Genomic DNA, 18,275 nt, shown 5'->3' on the forward strand with positions numbered 1-18,275 from the left:
AGGAATGGTAGTATACTCCCGTAGTACAGCCCTTAGAGAGAGAGAGAGAGAGAGAGAGAGAGAGAGAGAGAGAGAGAGAGAGAGAGAGAGAGAGAGAATCAGAAGTTACAATCATCCTCAGCTACAACATAGTGACATGGACAACCCAAGACCTTTTAAGTGAAGAAACAGGATGTATTACTTACTTTTCTGTTGCTCTATAAACTACTATGACCAAGGCAACATGTGGAATAAAGTGCTCATTTTCGCTTACAGTTCCAGAGAGATCTGAGTCCATCAAAGGAGGGAGGCAGAACAACACATGGCAGGCATGGTAGTAAGAAGCTTAGAGCACAGACCTTCAAACCACAGCACGAAGCAGAACAGATGAACGAGAAGTGAGGCCAGGTTATAAACCCTCAGAGTCCCTCCCAGGGACACACTTCACCTACCAAGGCTGTGCCTTCTAAACCTCTCCTAACAGTGCTATCAACTGGAGACCCTGTGTTCAAATAGGCAAGCCTTTAGGGAGCATTCCTCATTCGACTCACAGAAGGGGGTGAGGTATGGAGAGTATGTTCAGTGTACATTAAATACTTGTATGCAAATATCCAAATTAATAAGACTGGAGATAAAAAGACATGCCAGTGAAATTCAGAAAATCACTAGGACTATTAAAGATGTAATATCAAATTAGATTAGAAAAGTAGTTGTATATAACTTAAAATTAAGCCATGATGATATAGACAATATAACCAGACCTATAATATGACAAGATTGAAACAGTAATAAAAAATTCTCTTAACTGAAAAAAGTTCAGGCCTATGTGAATTCACTGCTGAATTCTAGACCATTAAAGACAAACTAACATCACTGTTTCTCAAGCTATTTCATAAATTAGAAAAGAAAGGAATGCTTCCAAACTGTACTTACAAAGCCAGTATCACTCTGAGATGACAGAAAGGAAAATTAGAGACCAATCTCTCTGATGAAGATAGATACAGAATTTCTTCATAAAAGACTTGTAAACTCAATCCACAAACACATCAAAAAGTTCATTCATCATGGTCACATTGACTTATTCAGGAGATTCTGGGATGGTTCAGTATGAACAAAGCAATAAATGTGATAGGAAATAAATAGACTCCCATCCAAGTACCAACCAAGACTGACTCTGCTTAACTTCTAAAATCAGATAGATTTGGCTGGGCACATTCATTGTGAACTGTGTGAGCTCTACAAATGGCCAGCTTGTTAAGACATGCTCACTGATGCAGGAGTGGTACAAATGGCATGGGAGGAACCAACCACATTCTGATTGGATCCACTGCCTGCTCCACGTGATGAGCCCATATGTGGCACTGTTATCTGGGCCAAGAACATGTGGCTAGTGAGGTCCTAGGTCCTAGGGGAGAACCTACTGATATTAACAAATCAATTGTTAAATGGGCATATTATTAAAACAACTCCTAGTGGCTTATTGTTGTACCCATAGATTAGTGCATCTCTCAACCCCAGAAGGAAAAGCTTCTTTTGCTAGTGCATGGTGATTAACACAGATATCCACAACTAGCCCAGGTACAGAAAATTAGATACTGTGGAATGCTCAGCCCTAAATGTGACTTCTGTATCACATACCCTCCTCACAGAGATCAGGAATTGGTTGTGGAAGAGGGGGAGGAAAGATTCTAAGAGCCAGAGGTGGCTGATGACTTCAAGTAAACAATGTTTTCTGGACATAACAGGGCAGTTGTACATATGAACTCAACAATGGTTATGATAGCATGAACAAGACCTATGTAAGCTCAAGCAGACAAAATCCCAGTATGGAGAGAGGAGATGAGCACAAAGCCCCACTCTTAGCTGTGTGGTGATTGGAGGTGATAACTTCTAGGAAAAGGAAAGTCAGTTTTATTTAAGGATGTGGCCCCTGATAGGTCAACCATGCTCCAGAAGGGTGGCCAGACACCCAAGAGTATATGAGCAAATTGGACTAAAATGGGTTGAAAGGGGAAGACAGAAAGTTGGGTGGGTAGGGAGCAGGGTGGATCTAGAATGAGTTGGAAGCAGAGGGATGAATATGAACAAAATGCACTTTTTATTATTCTCAAAGAACAAATACAAAAGTGAGCAAAATAGAAAAAAATAAATGGACTCAAGAACAAAAATCACATGATTTTTTTTTCAGTAGATGCAGAGAAGACTTTTAACAAAATCCAGTATCTCTTGGTGATAAAAGCCTTGAGGAGACTAGAATAGAAGGAACTTATCTGAACATGAGAAAGACTGTGTGTGTGTGTGTGTGTGTGTGAAACCTGGAGCCAGAATCACAGTACATGGGGAACAACTCAAATCAGGAACAAGACAGATGTCTCTACTTTCTCTACTTTTATGCAATATAGTGCTTCAGGTCTTACCTAGGGTAGTAAGATAAGAACAAAATAAGGGAGACAAACAGAAAAAGAAGTCAAAGTAACCTTATTTGCAGATGACCCGATTTTATACTTGAGACCCTAAAGTTTCCACGAGAAAATTCTTAAGCTGATGAACACATTCAGCCAAGTGGCAGAGTAGAAAATTAGCATTTAAAAGTCAGCCTTTCTGTGTACCAATAACAAACAACCTGAGAAAAAAATCTGGGAAACAATCCCATGTATAGTTGCCTTAAAAGGGGGCAGGGGTGTGTCATATGAACTCAGGAGGAAGAGGCAGAGGCAGGTTTCTTGAGTTTGAGACTAGGCTGGTCTGCATAGAGTTTGAGATGAGCTAGGGCTGTGTAGTGAAACTCTTTCTCAAATAAATAATAAATGAAACCCTTTAGAATAGACCAAGGAAGAAGACCTCTACAGAAGAAACAAGAAAGACACTTAAAACTCTTAAGCTTGTGGATTGGAAGAATTAATATAGTGGAAATGGTTAGCCACTATCAAAATTCCAACATTCTTCACAGAAATAGGGAAAAAAAGTTTTATGGAAGCATATTCAGAGACCCATACCCAGACATTAGGTGGAGCTCGAAGAACGTGAAGCAAGAGGGGAGGAAGGATTGTAGGAGCCAGAGTGTTGAGAACTCCAGAACAGGACCCACATAATCAACTAAGCAGAGCTCATAGGGGCTCACAGAGACTGAAGGGACAATCATGGAGCCTGTATGAGTCTGTGCACATATTATGATTGTTTAACTTTGGGTTTTTGTGGGACTCCTAACAGTGGGAGTTGGGGGTATCTCTGACTCTTTTTTTAAATTATTATTATTGGTTTTTTTCATGACAGGGTTTCTTTGTGTAGTTTTGGTGGCTGTCCTGGAACTCACTTTTTAGAGCAGGCTGGCCTGGATCTCACAGAGATCTGCCTGCCTCTGCCTCCTGAGTGCTGGGATTAAAGGCGTGTGCCACCACCGCCTGGCTGTATCTCGGACTGCTCTTGGGACCCTTTTTGTCCTACTAGGTTGCCTCGTCCAGCCTTGATATGAGGGTTTATGCCTAGTCTTATTGAATCTTGTTATGCAGTATGCAGTTGCTATCCCTGGGAGGCCTTCTCTTTTTTGAAGGGAAATGGAGGAGCAGTGTGGATCCAGGGGAGAGGGGAAGTGCGTTGGTGGGTGGGAATTGGGAGAAGTGGAAGGAGGGGAAACTGCAGTCTAGATGTACTGTATTAGAGAAGAATAAATAAAAAGAAAAAAAGTCTTAAAATTTGTATGGAAGCAGCTGGGCGGTGGTGGCGCACGCCTTTAATCCCAGCACTCGGGAGGCAGAGGCAGGCGGATCTCTGTGAGTTCGAGGCCAGCCTGGTCTACAGAGCGAGTTTCAGGAAAGGCGCAAAGCTACACAGAGGAACCCTGTCTCAAAAAACAAAAAAACAAAAAACAAAAACAAACAAACAAACAAAAAATTTGTATGGAAGCACAAATGCCTCGCCCTTGTTCCTTGTACCTGACTTAAGCAGCTTAAGAAAGGAAGGGGTTGGGCTGGAGAGATGGCTCAGAGGTTAAGAGCACTGACTGCTCTTCCAGAGGTCCTGAGTTCAATTCCCAGCAACCACATGGTGGCTCACAACCATCCATAATGAGATCTGGTGCCCTCTTCTGGCCTGCAGTCATACAAGCTGTATACATAATTTAAAAAAAAAAAAGAGAGAGAGAGAGAGAGAGAGAAATGAAAGCCTCTATTAAAAAAAAAAAAAAAAAAAAAAAAAAGGAAGGGGTTCTTCTGGCTCACAGTCCGGGGGACAGTCTGTCATGGTGGAGAAGTCACATTGGCAGGAGCTAGAAGCAGCTGAGCACACTGCATCCACATTCCAGAGGTAGAGAACAGGCCTGTGGGGTGACTCTGTAGGTAAAGGTGCTTCCTTCCAAGCCTGATACCCTGAGTTCAACCCCCAGGAACCACGTGGTAGGAGAGAACTCAGTCACGAAAGTTGTCCTGTGATCTCTACATGTATACATGGCATTGGCATGAGCGTGCCCCCTCACATAAACTAAATAAAAATATGTTAAAAGAAAAAAAAAGCTGGGCAGTGGTGGTGCACACTTTTAATCCCAGCACTCAGGAGGCAGAGGCAGGTGGATATCAGTGAATTCAAGGCCAATCTGTTCTTCATAGCAAGTTCCAGGACAGCCAGGACTCTTACACAGAGAAACCCTGTTTTGAAAAACAAAAACAAAAATAAAAAAACAAACAAAAACCTAATCAGAGAGCAGTGAATGCCTGTGCTCAGTTTATTTTCTTCTTTTTGTTCAGTCCAGGAACCCAGCCCAGAAGAATAGTGCCACCCACATTTATGTTGGGGTCTTCCTATCTCATTTAGTTTAATCTACATAATCCTTCCCAGGCATGCCTATAGACATATTTCCTGTGTGATTTTAATGCCTGTCAAGAAGACAGTATTAATGATTACAGATACTAATTCAGTTTGTTGATGTTTCACCTTTAGGATATTATCAGCTCCCAAAGGCCCTGTGTTCTAATACATGGGATTTGCATTTCAATATAGGTATTGGGGCACAGCAAGCCCCTAATTTTGGGGCCTCTAAATTTGAGCTACATGGGAAAGCTTTTGTGGCATTTTATCTGCTGAACTTTGTTTTGTCGTTGAGGTTTGAACCCAGGGCCTTTACTTGTTGGGCAAGTGCTGTATCACTGAACTACTCCCTCAGTCCCATACCTTGACGTAATCATATTTTAAACTAACAAGTAGGGAATATTTTTAAAAGAGTTCTTGCCTCTTGTGTCTGTGCTGTCTGTGTAGTGTACGCACACGAGTGTGCAGGTGTGTGTGCCTGTACCTGTGTATGTGGAGATCAGAGGAGAATGTCAGGCACCTTATTCCACTGCTTTCCACCTTGTCTTGAGAGAGGGTCTCTCCCTGAACCAGACACCTGCCCTTTCAGCTAGGCTGCTGGCAAGGCAGCTGTTGCTGGGATCCACCTTTCTCTGTCCACCAGGGGCTATGGCCACTTGCAGACATGCCTGGCCTTTCACGTGGATGATGTCTTCATTCTCATTCAGCAAGTGTCTTACTCAAAGGGTTGTCTCCCACGCCTGGGCCTCTGTCCGTTCATAGAAGCCTCCACCAGTATTGTCCTGCTAGTCCTGATTTGCTTGGATTATCAGCACCTTCTGTCATTCCCCTGAAGTTGTATGTTTAGGTATCATTTCACATATTTGGGGGAGATTAAGACCCTTACATAGATCCACCACTGATTGTATTTTCTTTGTAATTTCCACCTATTTGTCTTACTTTCCTTGAGGCTGGGGACTAGGCATCCAGTCAGCCAGTGTCTGTGCATCTCATTTCCTGGATGGCTCCTTTTTCATTTTATCAAGTGTTTAAGAGAAATCCTTTAACCGTTTGTCCTGTATTAGAATAATTGCTCAGCTTTAATTTTAAACTTACTTTTTATAAATGGCTTTACAGGTTGGAATTCGAGGAACTAATATAGTTGTGCTTGGGGTGGAAAAAAAATCAGTGGCCAAGCTTCAGGATGAAAGAACTGTGAGGAAAATATGTGCCCTTGATGACCACGTCTGCATGGCTTTTGCAGGTATGCACAGACGTCCAGTGGTGTGGACGGGATTGTAATGTAGTGAGCTGGGTAACACAGCTGTCCTACTGCCGGTTTTGCTGGGTTTACACAATGTATGCAGTCGTTCCCCGTTTCTGTCCAAATAGTGTCACGGATATTTAAAAGGCCACAGCTCTATCAACTGGGACTTCTTATTGTCTTAGTTAGGGTTTCTATTGCTGTGAAGAGACACCATCACCAAGGCAACAGGGAAACATTTAATTGAGGAAACTCACTTACAGTTGCAGAGGTTTAGTTCATTATCATCATAGTGAGACATTGGCTGCATGCAGGCAGACATGGTGCTGGAGAAGGAGCTGAGAGTTCTACAACTTGATCCGCAGGAAGCAGAAGCAACTTGTGCCACACTGGGTGAAACTTGAGCAAAGGAGACATCAAAGCCCACCCCCACAGTGACACACTTCCTCCAACAAGGCCACACCTCCGAATAGTACACTCAGTATGGGGGCCATTTTCTTTCAAACCACCACACTTATAGTGATCTTTGATAATAAAGCACAAATGTAAAGATGGATTTCTCCTTACTTATAACTTATAGAACTTAAAATTCATAGAATTTATAAAAGATTCTATTTACTTATTTTTATTTGTTTTATATATATATATATGTATATATGTATATATGATGTATGTGGGTTTCTGCATGTAAGTGCAGGTCCCTGCAGAGGCCAGAAGAGGTTGTCAGCTTCCCTGAAGCTGGAGTTGTGAGCTGTCTGACATGGGTGTAGGTAACTGAATTTGGTGTTATGCAAGAGGAGTATGACCTCTTAATTGGTGAGCCATCTCTTCAGCCCCAGTTTGGGAAAAAGAGAGGGAGGGGGGGGAGGCATTTGTGTATGCTGGGCTACAGATTAGCCTCTTACATGCTAAGTCTCATCTTCTTAAACTGTGGGTGTGTTACGTTTGTTTAACTCTGTGGAGCTGTGTTACTGTGCCTGTCTAAAACACCTGATCATCTAATAAAGAACTGGACGGCCAATGGCAAGGCAGGAGAAAGGATAGGCAGGGCTGGCAGGCAGAGAGGATAAATAGAAGGAGAAATCTGGGAGGGAAGAAGGGAGTAGCCAGAGAAGGAGGAGGACATCAGGGGCCAGCCACCCAGCTACACAACCAGCAATGGAGTAAGAAAGAAAGGTATACAAAAATTGAGAAAGGTACAAGTCCAGAAGCAAAAGCTAGATGGGATAATTTAAAGTTAATTAAATCTGGCTAGCAACAAGCCAAGCTAAGGCCAGACATTTATAAGACTACGTGTGTGATTTATTTGGGAGCTAGGTGACAGGCCCCCCAAAAGAGCCAAAAGGCACATGACAAACAGAAATTAACTGAGAATAAAACAGATAATAGGTGAGAGCTGCCTTTGGAAGTGCTTGCCTATATTTCATGGGGCAACTCTGCAGACTTGGATGTGAAGACATGTGAACATACATGCATCTGCACTGTGCATGTCACCAGCCACCACCACCATTACACTGAAGCACCTGAGCGTGTGTATATATATATATATATATATATATATATATATATATATATATATATATATATATATGCATGCAAGGCTTTTTACACTTGTGGTAGCATAGTAATGACTTCATTATGGAAAAGAAAGACAATATTTTCTACCACCATTCCTCAAAATGTGTCACATTAGTGTGCCTTTGAATTGTATGAGTTAGAATGTTTGGTTTTAAAAGTTGTTTGAAATGTTGAGTTGAGTTTCATTAAAAAAAAAAAGTCATTCAATGAATTTGGTTTAGTTCATGTGGTTTGGATAAGAATGGACCCCCTATAGGCTCATAGTTTTGAATGCTTGGTCGTCATGGAGTGGCACTACTTGAGGAGGATTATGAGGCATGGCTTTGTTGGAGGGCATATGTCACTGACAGTGGGTTTTGAGGTTTCAAAAGTGTAGTTGGAAGTTTTCTCTGGTCCTGCCTGGCTCTGTGGTTGGACAAATCTCTTCCTCCTGCATTTTGTAGCTGCTTGATCCAAGTAAACACACAGAGGCTTATATTAATTATAACTGCTCGGCCATTAGCTCAGGCTTATTACTGACTAGCTCTTACACTTAAATTAACCCATAACTCTTATTTATGTTTAGCCATGTGGCTTGGTACCTTTTCTCAGTTCTGCCTTGTCATCTTGCTTCTTCTATGTCTACCTGGCGACTCCTGACTCTGCCCTTCCTCTTCCTGTCTCTCTCCTGGATTTCCTGCCTGGCTATAACCTGACTTGCCAAAGGCCAAACAGCTTTATTTATCAACCAGTCAAAGCAACACATATTCACAGCATATAGAAAGACATCCCACAGCACAAAAGCCCATGCCAGGCCCAGTCTCTCTCTGCCTCTCTCCCTAAGGATCAGGGTGTAGCTCTCAGCTCCTGCTTCAGCACCTGCCTGCATGATGCCATGCTCCCCATCACCATGATAACTTACTAAACCTCTGAAACTGTAAGCAACTCCCCAGTTAAATGTTTTCTTTTATAAGAGTTGCCTTGGTCACAGTGTGTCTTCCCAGCAATAGAACACTGTACTGTCTTAGTCATAGTCAGCACAGAATTTCCAATTATACCTGAAATTACTTTAAATATATATCTGTCATTTTGTTCTATGTATTTATATGAAATTGCACTCTCAGCATTGATAGTTAGAAAAGGTATCGATCAACTCTGAAAAGGGCTAACACTGATCTATGGCCTACAGTTATTCAGCCAAGACTTGTTTGCATGAAAATAAACAAAACGGCTATCTCTCATTAGTATGCAGATTTGCTTTCTTTTAATAATAAAATTATATGTTTAACAAAGAATTGTCAGTAAAGATTGATTTGTGTACTTGTTTTATATATCTATATATCTGGGTCATGTAAAAATTTCTCTGGTAAAAAGGTGTCATCAGTGGGAAAAGTTTTAAGAAGCCCTATGCCAGGCAAGCACTCTACCATTGAGATACTCATTGTGTATCACTGTGTGTATCTGCATGTGTGTGTGTGTGTTATATGCCTGTGTTTGTGCATGCACATGTGTTTGCATGCATGTGAAGCTCGAGGTTGATGTTGGAAATCTCCCTTTATTGCTTTTCCATCATATTTTTTTTGCACGCCTTTGATCCCAGCACTCGATAAGCAGAGGCAGGTGGGTCTCTGTGGGCTCAAGGCCAGCCTGGTGGTCCACATAGTGAGTTCCAGACCATTCAGGGCTCTGGGATCAGCTTGTGTCTGCTTCTTCCAGCACTAGGGTTACAGAGATTCCTACCTGCGCCCAGCTTTCATGTGGGTGCAGGGAGCTTAACTCAGATCTTTATGCTTGTGATGCAGGTGCTTTGCAGCTGAACCATTTCCTGTCCCATAATATTTTGTAAGTTTTATAGATAAAGAGTCATGATGGGTGGTGGTGGTGCACACCTTTAATCCCAGCATTTAGGAGGCCGAGGCAGGTGGATCTCTGTGAGTTTGAAGCCAGCCTGGTCTACAGAGTGAGTTCTAGGACAGCCAGGGTTACACAAAGAAACCCTGTCTCAAAATAAAGGAACAAACAAACAAACAGTCATGAGAAATTGCTAAGAAACAGAGAAGTCTTTTATATTTCCCCAATTTCCCTCAGTGATACCATCCTTAAACCATCAAGTCTGTATTTGCACAAGCCAGTGTGAAACTGCTGAGATTCCAGCAGCTTTGGATGCATTCATTTACGTGTGCATGCAATGCCTAGCAGTAGTGTATTGTAGGAATGCACCACCTTTAACAGCTGGGCCACTGCAGGGTGTTTGGGCCCCTTCCAGTTTTGTACATTACACATGTAATGTACAAAAAGGTATGGACCTTTGTGTGCGTGTGTTTGTAGGAGCAGAGGTCTCATTTCTCTAGAAGAGGTACTTTCAGGAGTTTGGCTGTACTTACCCCACCTGTAGGTAGATTCGTGCTGTTCCTACTGCATTCAAGGCCAAACTCCTCCTTTAACTAATCCTCCTCATGCTAGTCCTTTAACCTGCCAGCCACTAATCTATCTGTTTCTGTAGTCTGTCATTTTGAATCTTGTATGAATGAAATAGCACATGGAACCTTTTCAGACAGTCCTTGTTCATTCTGCATCATTCTTCCGCAGTCATCCAAGTTGTTGGGTGTGTCAGGAGCAGCTTTTGCTTTTATTGTTGGGCAGTGCTGCATGGTATGAATGAGCCACTCTTGTTGTTGGGTAGTGCTGCATGGTATGAACGAGCCACTACTGTTGTTAGGTAGTGCTGCATGGTATGAACGAGCCACTACTGTTGTTGGGTAGTGCTGCATGGTATGAACAAGCCACTCTTATTGTTGGGCAGTGCTGCATGGTATGAACGAGCCACTACTGTTGTTGGGTAGTGCTGCATGGTATGAACGAGCCACTCTTGTTGTTGGGTAGTGCTGCATGGTATGAACGAGCCACTATGTTAACAGGTTGCCTACTTATCTTTGGGCCGTCCTAGTTTTTGCTTTTTATAGATAAATGTGAACTTTGGGGTAGGTATCTATGGGAATGTGGGGTTTCATTTCTCTGGAATAGAAACAGTAGAGTTGCTGGGTTGTGTGGTAATATAGCTTTAGTGTCGAAACACTGCCAAATTGTAGAAGTGGCTGTATTGTTTTACATTCCCACCATCACTATGTGAATGATTCAGTTTTCCTGCATACACAGTAGCATTTGATTTTGTTGCAATTTTTTGACCATTCTTTTAAGTCTGCAGTGATTTCTGACTGTGGATTGAACTTATGTTTCCTCAGGGCTGATGATACTGAATATATTTTTCCATGCATATTTGCCTTTCTACACCGAATAAAACATGTTCCTGCACTCTGCATGGCTTGGCACCTTAACCTGACTAAAGGGACCAAGGGAATGAAGAAAGGACAGAGAAATACATGTACAGAAAGGCTGGGGTTGGTGTGCTGTGTGCTGTGAGGGAGCCACACTAACCACTGTAGCCTGGAACCTCAACACAGTTGTTATGGTGGCACAGGGGGAGGAATCGGCTGCTCTCAGTAGGAGGTGTCTGTAGCAGAACAGTCTCCAGCTGTAAACATATGGAGGAAGCTGCATTTGCTAGTCTTTGCATACACTAGCCAATTGTTCCTAAACATTCCCACCTGCCCATACTGGCAACATTTATATTTGGACCAGAGGAAGGCTTTGCCATCACTCTGAGCCTGACTTTGGAGGAAGGCTATGCCAATATCCATGGGTCTCAGGCATTGATCCTTGACATAGCCATGCAATACACATTCATTCAGGACTCCCATTTTCTCTCTATACATTCACCCAAGGCATCCAATTCCCAACAACATGTCTCATCATTTTTTTGGCTCAGTTTCTAATTTTTTTTTTTAAACAGGGATTTTATATTGACACTTAAAATACTCATTCAGCAAAGAACCTTTATCCTGTTGTGCCTTGTAATGGTCACAAATCAATTCTTGACAAATCTAAAAGATTGAAATCATATTTAATATCTTTTCTGCTTAAAATGGAATGAAATCAAAAATCAATAGTTGAAGGCAAACTTAAAATGCACAAATATATATCAATTAAACAATGTAGTTCTAAACTGCCATGGAGAAAACAGACAAACAAGTAAACAGCCACCATAAGTGAAATTGGTAAACATCTTGAGGGAAATAATGATGAGCATCGACAGCATCAAAACTTATGGGATGTATTTAAAAACAGTGCTAAGAGGAAATTGAAGTAAACACTGAATCTTTTTATGAGCAGCTCCTGTGTACTGCAAATGCAGAACAGAGTAAACCCAAAGCCACCATCACACCTGAGATAAACAGAACAGAGAGATAATAGAAAATTAAAACAAAAAGTGATTTTTGAAAAGGTGAACAAAATTAAGAAACTAAATAAAACTATTTCCCGATTAAAATGAGAAATGAAAATGGGTCATTGCTTCTACTTGCACAGAATCCAAAGGGTTTAAGAGAATATATGTACTATTAATTGCCAACAAAATTCCTTGAAACACACAAATTACCTAGTTATTCAGAAGACAGCTCAACAGATGTCTGAAGATGATGACTCTGTTTCCACATTACCAGGAAATGCAGGTCGAGGGGAGAACTACTTGATTACATCAACTGATACAGAAAAAAATGCATTTGGTATCATTCAGTACTCTTTCTTAGTTAAAAAGAAACATAACAAATTAGAAATATACCTCAGCACAATTAAGCTGTATGCGATATCTTAGGTTTTCTATTGCTGTGAAGAGACACCATGACCACAGCAACTCTTATAAAGGAAAACTTTTAACTGAGGTGGCAGCTTACAGTTTCAGAGGTTTAGTGCATTATCATCATGGCAGGGTGCATGGAGGATGGGAGTATGGTGGTGTGCAGGCAGACGTGGTGGAGTATGGTGGTGTGCAGGCAGACGTGGTGGAGTATGGTGGTGTGCAGGCAGACGTGGTGGAGTATGGTGGTGTGCAGGCAGACGTGGTGGAGTATGGTGGTGTGCAGGCAGACGTGGTGGAGTATGGTGGTGTGCAGGCAGACGTGGTGCTGGAGATTTCTGCATCTTAATCCAAAGTCAACAGGAAGTGAACTGAGACACTGGGAGGTAACTTGATCATATATGAGACCTCAAAGCCCACCTCCACAGTAACATACTTCCTCCAAGGCCACACCCACTCCAACAAAGTCACACCTCCTAATAGTACACTCTTTTGGGGGCCATTTTCTTTCAAACCACCACATGTGAAATAGTCAGTTGATGTATTCGTTGGTGAACAACTGACACTTCACCTCTAGAGTCGGGAACAGGCAAGGGCACCTGCTGTATCATTGCCATTCAATATAGTAGTGCATGTTCTACCTGAGTAATTAGTCAAGAGTAAGAAATAAAACAGCCCAACTGTTCAGAAAGAAATGAAAATCATCTTTGATCACAGGAAGCATAATCTCATATGTAGAAAACCCTATAAGATCTATAAAAAATTGCTAGACATATTGAGTTGAAATGGTATCTGGAATGAGATGGCAGATTAGCAAACAGGTCTTTCAGCCTGGTGTGGAGGCACATGCCTTTAATCCCAGCACTCGGGAGGCAGAGGCAGGCAGATCTCTGAGTCTGAGGCCAGCCTGGTCTACAGAGCCAGTTCCTGGACAGCCAGGGGTACACAAAGAAACCCTGTATAAAAAAAAAAAAGAAAGAAAGAAAGAAAAAGAAACTCTTCGTGCGGCCCCATGAGTAAGAATAGTAGGAGTTGTAAACATCGTTCAGGAAAGAGAAAACAAAGACACCAGGAATCATAAAGAGATGCTAGAGTGCAAAAAGCAACAAAATGCCCAGGGAAGTAGGAAACAGCTTGCCTTCCAGCCCAGCTGCTGGAGCTCAGGGAACTGAAACCACAATCACCAGGCAAGTCACAGTGTCCTGGTGACATGGAACAAGCACACTGTTTTCACAAGTGTTAAATCTAGCAGGGACTTGGCATGACCTTAACACGTGTAGCCTGCCAGCACCAAGTCAAAGTTGATTTTGCTATGTCTGTGCAGCAAGCATTCACCTGTGGAGCGGCCTCCCCAGCCCACTCTAAGCATTTTAAAGTTAAACTTTCTCTAGCTGTGGACCATATTCACATGACAAGGAGGACACATCTCATGTAGCTTATCTGAACTATTTCAGTTTCATAAAACCATACCCAGGACGAGATTAGGCCATTGCTAGCTAGTCCTTTCTCTTAGATAACTAGTGTACAGAGAATTACTCTCTCTTCCCTTAATCAGTTCACACCTGACCTGTGTCAGGGTGAGTTAAACCAGGGCATATCAGACAGCTCCGTTTTCTGCCTGCCCTCCTGTTTCAAGGGGTGAGGATCCAAGTGTATGTAGCAACAGGGTTTGACATGATGGGGAAGGTAAATGCTTGTGATGGAAAAAGAACAATGCTATGTGAGAAGTGCCTGTTTCCAACATGTTTGTGTGAATTTGGGGTACAGTCTAGTTAGTACTAAAGGAGTAACGAAAAGGGTCTGGAGAGGTGGCTCAGCAATTAAGAGCATGCAGTACTTTTACAGAGACTTGAGTTTCCCCAGCAACCGTACCAGACAGCTCACGGCTGCTTTTAAATCTTTTAAAAAAAAGTGGTGAAAGAAGCAAAATGGCTGTAGAGCAGTCAAATGCCAGTGTCGTCCTTAATTTGTACAAACAATCAATCTGTCAGTTACATGCTGCAATCAGTCTCTGACTAGAACACATACTGTCTCCTTATAGACAGACTGAGAATTGTTTGGATGAAGTTTTTGGCTATTTCAGAAGCTCAGTCTTAATATCCTTGATTTTCAAAGTTTTCATTTTGACAAAAATTGAGAAGTGGTATGTCCCGGTTTTATCAAGTGTAATTTGAATTCAAAGTGGATGTACTTCAGGACAGAGTACTGTCCTTGCTCTCATAAGGAAAAAAAAATGCAATAGTGTTGAAACTAAGCCATTTACTATTTCCTTTACATGAAGCAACAATGTGTGAAACCAAGTCTTTAAAGGAAATGCATCACAGTGAAGGCCCATGGAATTTTCTAGTTCTTTTTGAAGGTGGTGTGGAAGAGAAGGGATGCCATAAGAAAGAATTGGCAACTTAAGCCTTTTGACAAGGAAAATGCTTGTTGAGACATGTATAGACTTTTAAGTTTGGACTGTTTTTCCAGGTCTGACAGCTGATGCTAGGGTAGTGATAAACAGAGCACGGGTCGAGTGCCAGAGCCATAAGCTTACGGTGGAGGATCCAGTCACTGTGGAGTACATAACTCGCTTCATAGCAACTTTAAAGCAGGTGAGCAGAGACTCTTAACACAATTTCTACTTTCCACTGTCATTGGCCCTGTCGTAGAAATACTGCAATAGCTCCAAGCATTTAGTCTCCTGTGTTAAATTCCTTATTCAGTCTCAGAATTACTTCATTCGCTTGTTTGGGTAAAGTGGGTTGCATTAATCACTAGAAATCAAAATCAGTTTCAATTCTTGGAGTTATACATTTTTTAAGAGAGTGTCAAATTTTCAAAGGAAATTTTTATACTTGTAGAAACACAACAAAAATTATTCCTTAAAGTTTTCCAAAGAAATATACATTGTTTCACCTGCAAACCAAAATACCCCTGATCAGATTTAGCTCTGCTCTCTTCTGATCCACACATCGCCATATCATGGAAAGCCAAGCGTAGGTGTGCACACAGGGCTGAGTTTTCACTTGCTGTTTGCAGACTGTGTATGTGGTGGCACAGCCTCCTCCTGGACATTCTCTTGCATCTATAATGTTAGAAACTGTGACCATCTCTGATGGGCATTTGAAAATGGGCATCACCTCATTTCTTTCTTATTCGTCTTCCTGCTACCCTAACATTATTCTCTTTTGATTATGGCTTGTTTTTCTTTTTAAAAACTGAGTTTTAGTAGGGGGTTCCTAGACTGGACATTATAGTTGAGTGTAAGGCTCTTACTGTATGTGCCAAACTGCTTTCTAGAAGGATTGAATCAGTTTTCATTGTACAACCAGCTGTCCCGAAGGATTCATCAATGGAGTTTTTCCTTTTTCTTTCTTTTGTGAGTGAGTGCTGTGTAACGTAACAGCTGCTTTGTGTTTTACAGTTAGTGAGATTGAATTTCCCACATCTTGGTCCACTCTTCATTTCCACTTGTGCAAACTGTCCTTCAACAGAAACATTGTTTTTTCCACCTAACCTGAACAGAATGCTCACTGTACAGATTTGTGTCACTTTATCTTCTTTTTAAAACATTTTTTTTTATTACACTGACTTATTCTGGGGGCTGGGGGCTGTGTCACAGTGCACATATGGAGGACAACCTGCAGGTGAGTCCTGGTGACAAAACTCAGGTCAGGCTTGGCAGCAAGCACCTTTACCCACAGAGCCGTCTCACCCGGCCTACATTCCCCTTTCAACCCTGTTTCTGGATTTAAAGATGCTCATGGAGATATATATGGTATATTGAGTAAATTCCTCCATGTCTGTCCTACCCCCTGTTCCCCACCCTGTAATCCCATTTGTTCCTCTATGCACTTTCTCTCCCACTTTCATGTCATGTACATACATGACTCTATGTGTTTATATAAAACATGAGCCAAAAATAAGAGAAAATGTACCATTTTGTCTTTGAGACTAGCATAAGTCACTTAATATGACTGTTTCCAGCTCCATTCATTATCCTACAAAAGACATGATTTGGTTCTTCTCTGTAGTTAGGACATTTTGTGTGCACGCATACTGTATTTTCTGTTAAGAAACAGTTCTTAGAGTATTCTGAAAGAGCTGTAACTTTAAAGTTGAATCCCGGCTCTTCTCTATCTTCCTGCCTTTACTATTCCTTTGCGTCTCCTCACACGAGCATGCGTGGTAGCTGCAGCTGCTCTCTGGCCTTCACCTCCAGCCGCTCTGGCAGAGCAGGTACCCTGGTTCTGCGTGGAGATTTTTTTCATAGACTCTTTGTAAATCCAAATACTAAAGTTTTGATGAATAATATATATCAAATCACTCTGTTTTTAAAAGCTTTATTACTTCATTTTAGAAGATACTCCAGAATTTTTGTATTGCTACTTTTGTATTTTGTTTCAATTTTCCCAGTTGTTAAAAAGGAATCTACCAAAAAAAAGCAAGACACAGAGCAGCATACACACAAAGTTCTTAAGTGTGGTTCTTAAGGTCTCTTCTGGAGAAATCAAGACTTTGAATAGACAGTGACAGTGAGATTGCCGCTGGGGAGGATGGGGCCTCTGCGCCAGAGATAGCACATGTTCACCTCTCACGTTTACCTTTGTTTATATGACCTTTTCACTAAAATGAAAAGATTGAACAAGTATGTTAAAAGGTCTTTCTCCTAAGATAGTATATACATGCATCTACTTTAGACCTCAGTGCAAACTAGAAACATTAGACAGTACAGAGGAATTAAATATAACCCCTATTTAAAAAAAAAAAATATGTTCATAGCTCAGTTGTTTGCATTCAAAATCAAACTTTGCTTGCAAAATATGAAATATAATAAACTTGAAAAATGAGAAAATAGATCCTATATGTAGGTAAGACTGAAAGAAATTCACTAAAAAGCTGTTTCAACCACAGAATTATACAGAGCTACATCCAGCCACAGAGTTAAGTAAAGTTACCTATGTATTCAGTCCTTAGCTTTCTGTCAGGGCTGCCTCTTCATAGGACAAGTCTTAGTGAGAATGGTACTCTTCGGAGCACAAATTCAGGAAGTTCCCTGTTATGAAAGTAATAAGAAATATAATTGGTTTCAGTGTTACATTATCTGTGGGGGAAATGTGTGTGAAATAAAAGATCCCTTTTCTTTGGGACTGAAAGAAATAACACAGTGCACAGTGAACAGAGCATATTTGATGCAATATTATCAAGTAGGAGTAGTCCCTGACAGTAACTGCAGTGTCCCTCAAGGCAAACAAGGCTGTGCTTCCAAAGCACAGCTCATTAACTCAGCTTCCCTGACAGCAAAACAAATGCCCAGTCCTCTGCTGGGTCACAGAGATTGTACTGTCTTAGTTATGCAATGAAGAGACACCATGAGCATGGCAACTCTTATTAAAGAAAGCATTTGATTGGGGCTAGCTTACAGTTTTAGGGACTTAGTCCATTGTCATTATGGTGGGAGCCTCACAGTACACAGGCAGACGTGATGCTGGAGAAGTAGCTGAGAGTTGGACACCCTGATCTGCAGGAAGCAAGGAGAGAGAGAACTGGGGCTGGCATGGACTTCTGAAACCTCAGCGCCTCTCCTCCAGTGTCACACTTTCTCCAACAAGGCCACATCTCCTAATTGTTCCCAAATAGTGCCACTCTCTGATGACTAAGCATTCAAATGTGTTAGCCTATGAGGACCATTCATATACTGAGCAGACAGAACACATTTTAAGACCATACTGGGTGGGTGGGGCGAAGAATAAAAGGAATTTACCATGACAGTAGCAGAGGGAAGGAAGGCACCCAGGAAAAGGAGGAGGGTAGGGGAGTGGGAGCACTGTGGGCAAAGGGATGAAAATGACCTAATGAAGCACATTAGTTTGTATGTTAACCTAAAATTTTCATTTAAAAATGGGAAACAATAAAAGTTCAGTAAAGATCTTCTAAGAAAAATAAGATTTATAAACAAATTTGTGATTATACTTTACAGATTGTATACATTCATTACTTTAAAATGTCATCATGAAT

The 18,275-nt window shown here is 41.5% G+C and overlaps 1 protein-coding gene across 2 annotated transcripts in view; it reads left to right on the top strand.

Moving 5' to 3' along the window:
- The window catches only part of Psma8 (proteasome 20S subunit alpha 8), a 51,422-nt gene that overhangs the window by 15,292 nt on the left and 17,855 nt on the right, over positions 1–18,275 (top strand). For both annotated transcript variants that reach the window (XM_059246358.1, XM_059246357.1), the window contains exons 2-3: positions 5,896–6,022; positions 14,745–14,869. In XM_059246358.1, coding sequence (XP_059102341.1) covers positions 5,896–6,022; positions 14,745–14,869 — 252 coding nt within the window. The remainder of the gene's footprint in view (positions 1–5,895; positions 6,023–14,744; positions 14,870–18,275) is intronic.

The sequence above is a fragment of the Peromyscus eremicus genome, chromosome 19, assembly GCF_949786415.1.
Source record: "Peromyscus eremicus chromosome 19, PerEre_H2_v1, whole genome shotgun sequence".
Lineage (NCBI taxonomy): Eukaryota > Metazoa > Chordata > Mammalia > Rodentia > Cricetidae > Peromyscus > Peromyscus eremicus.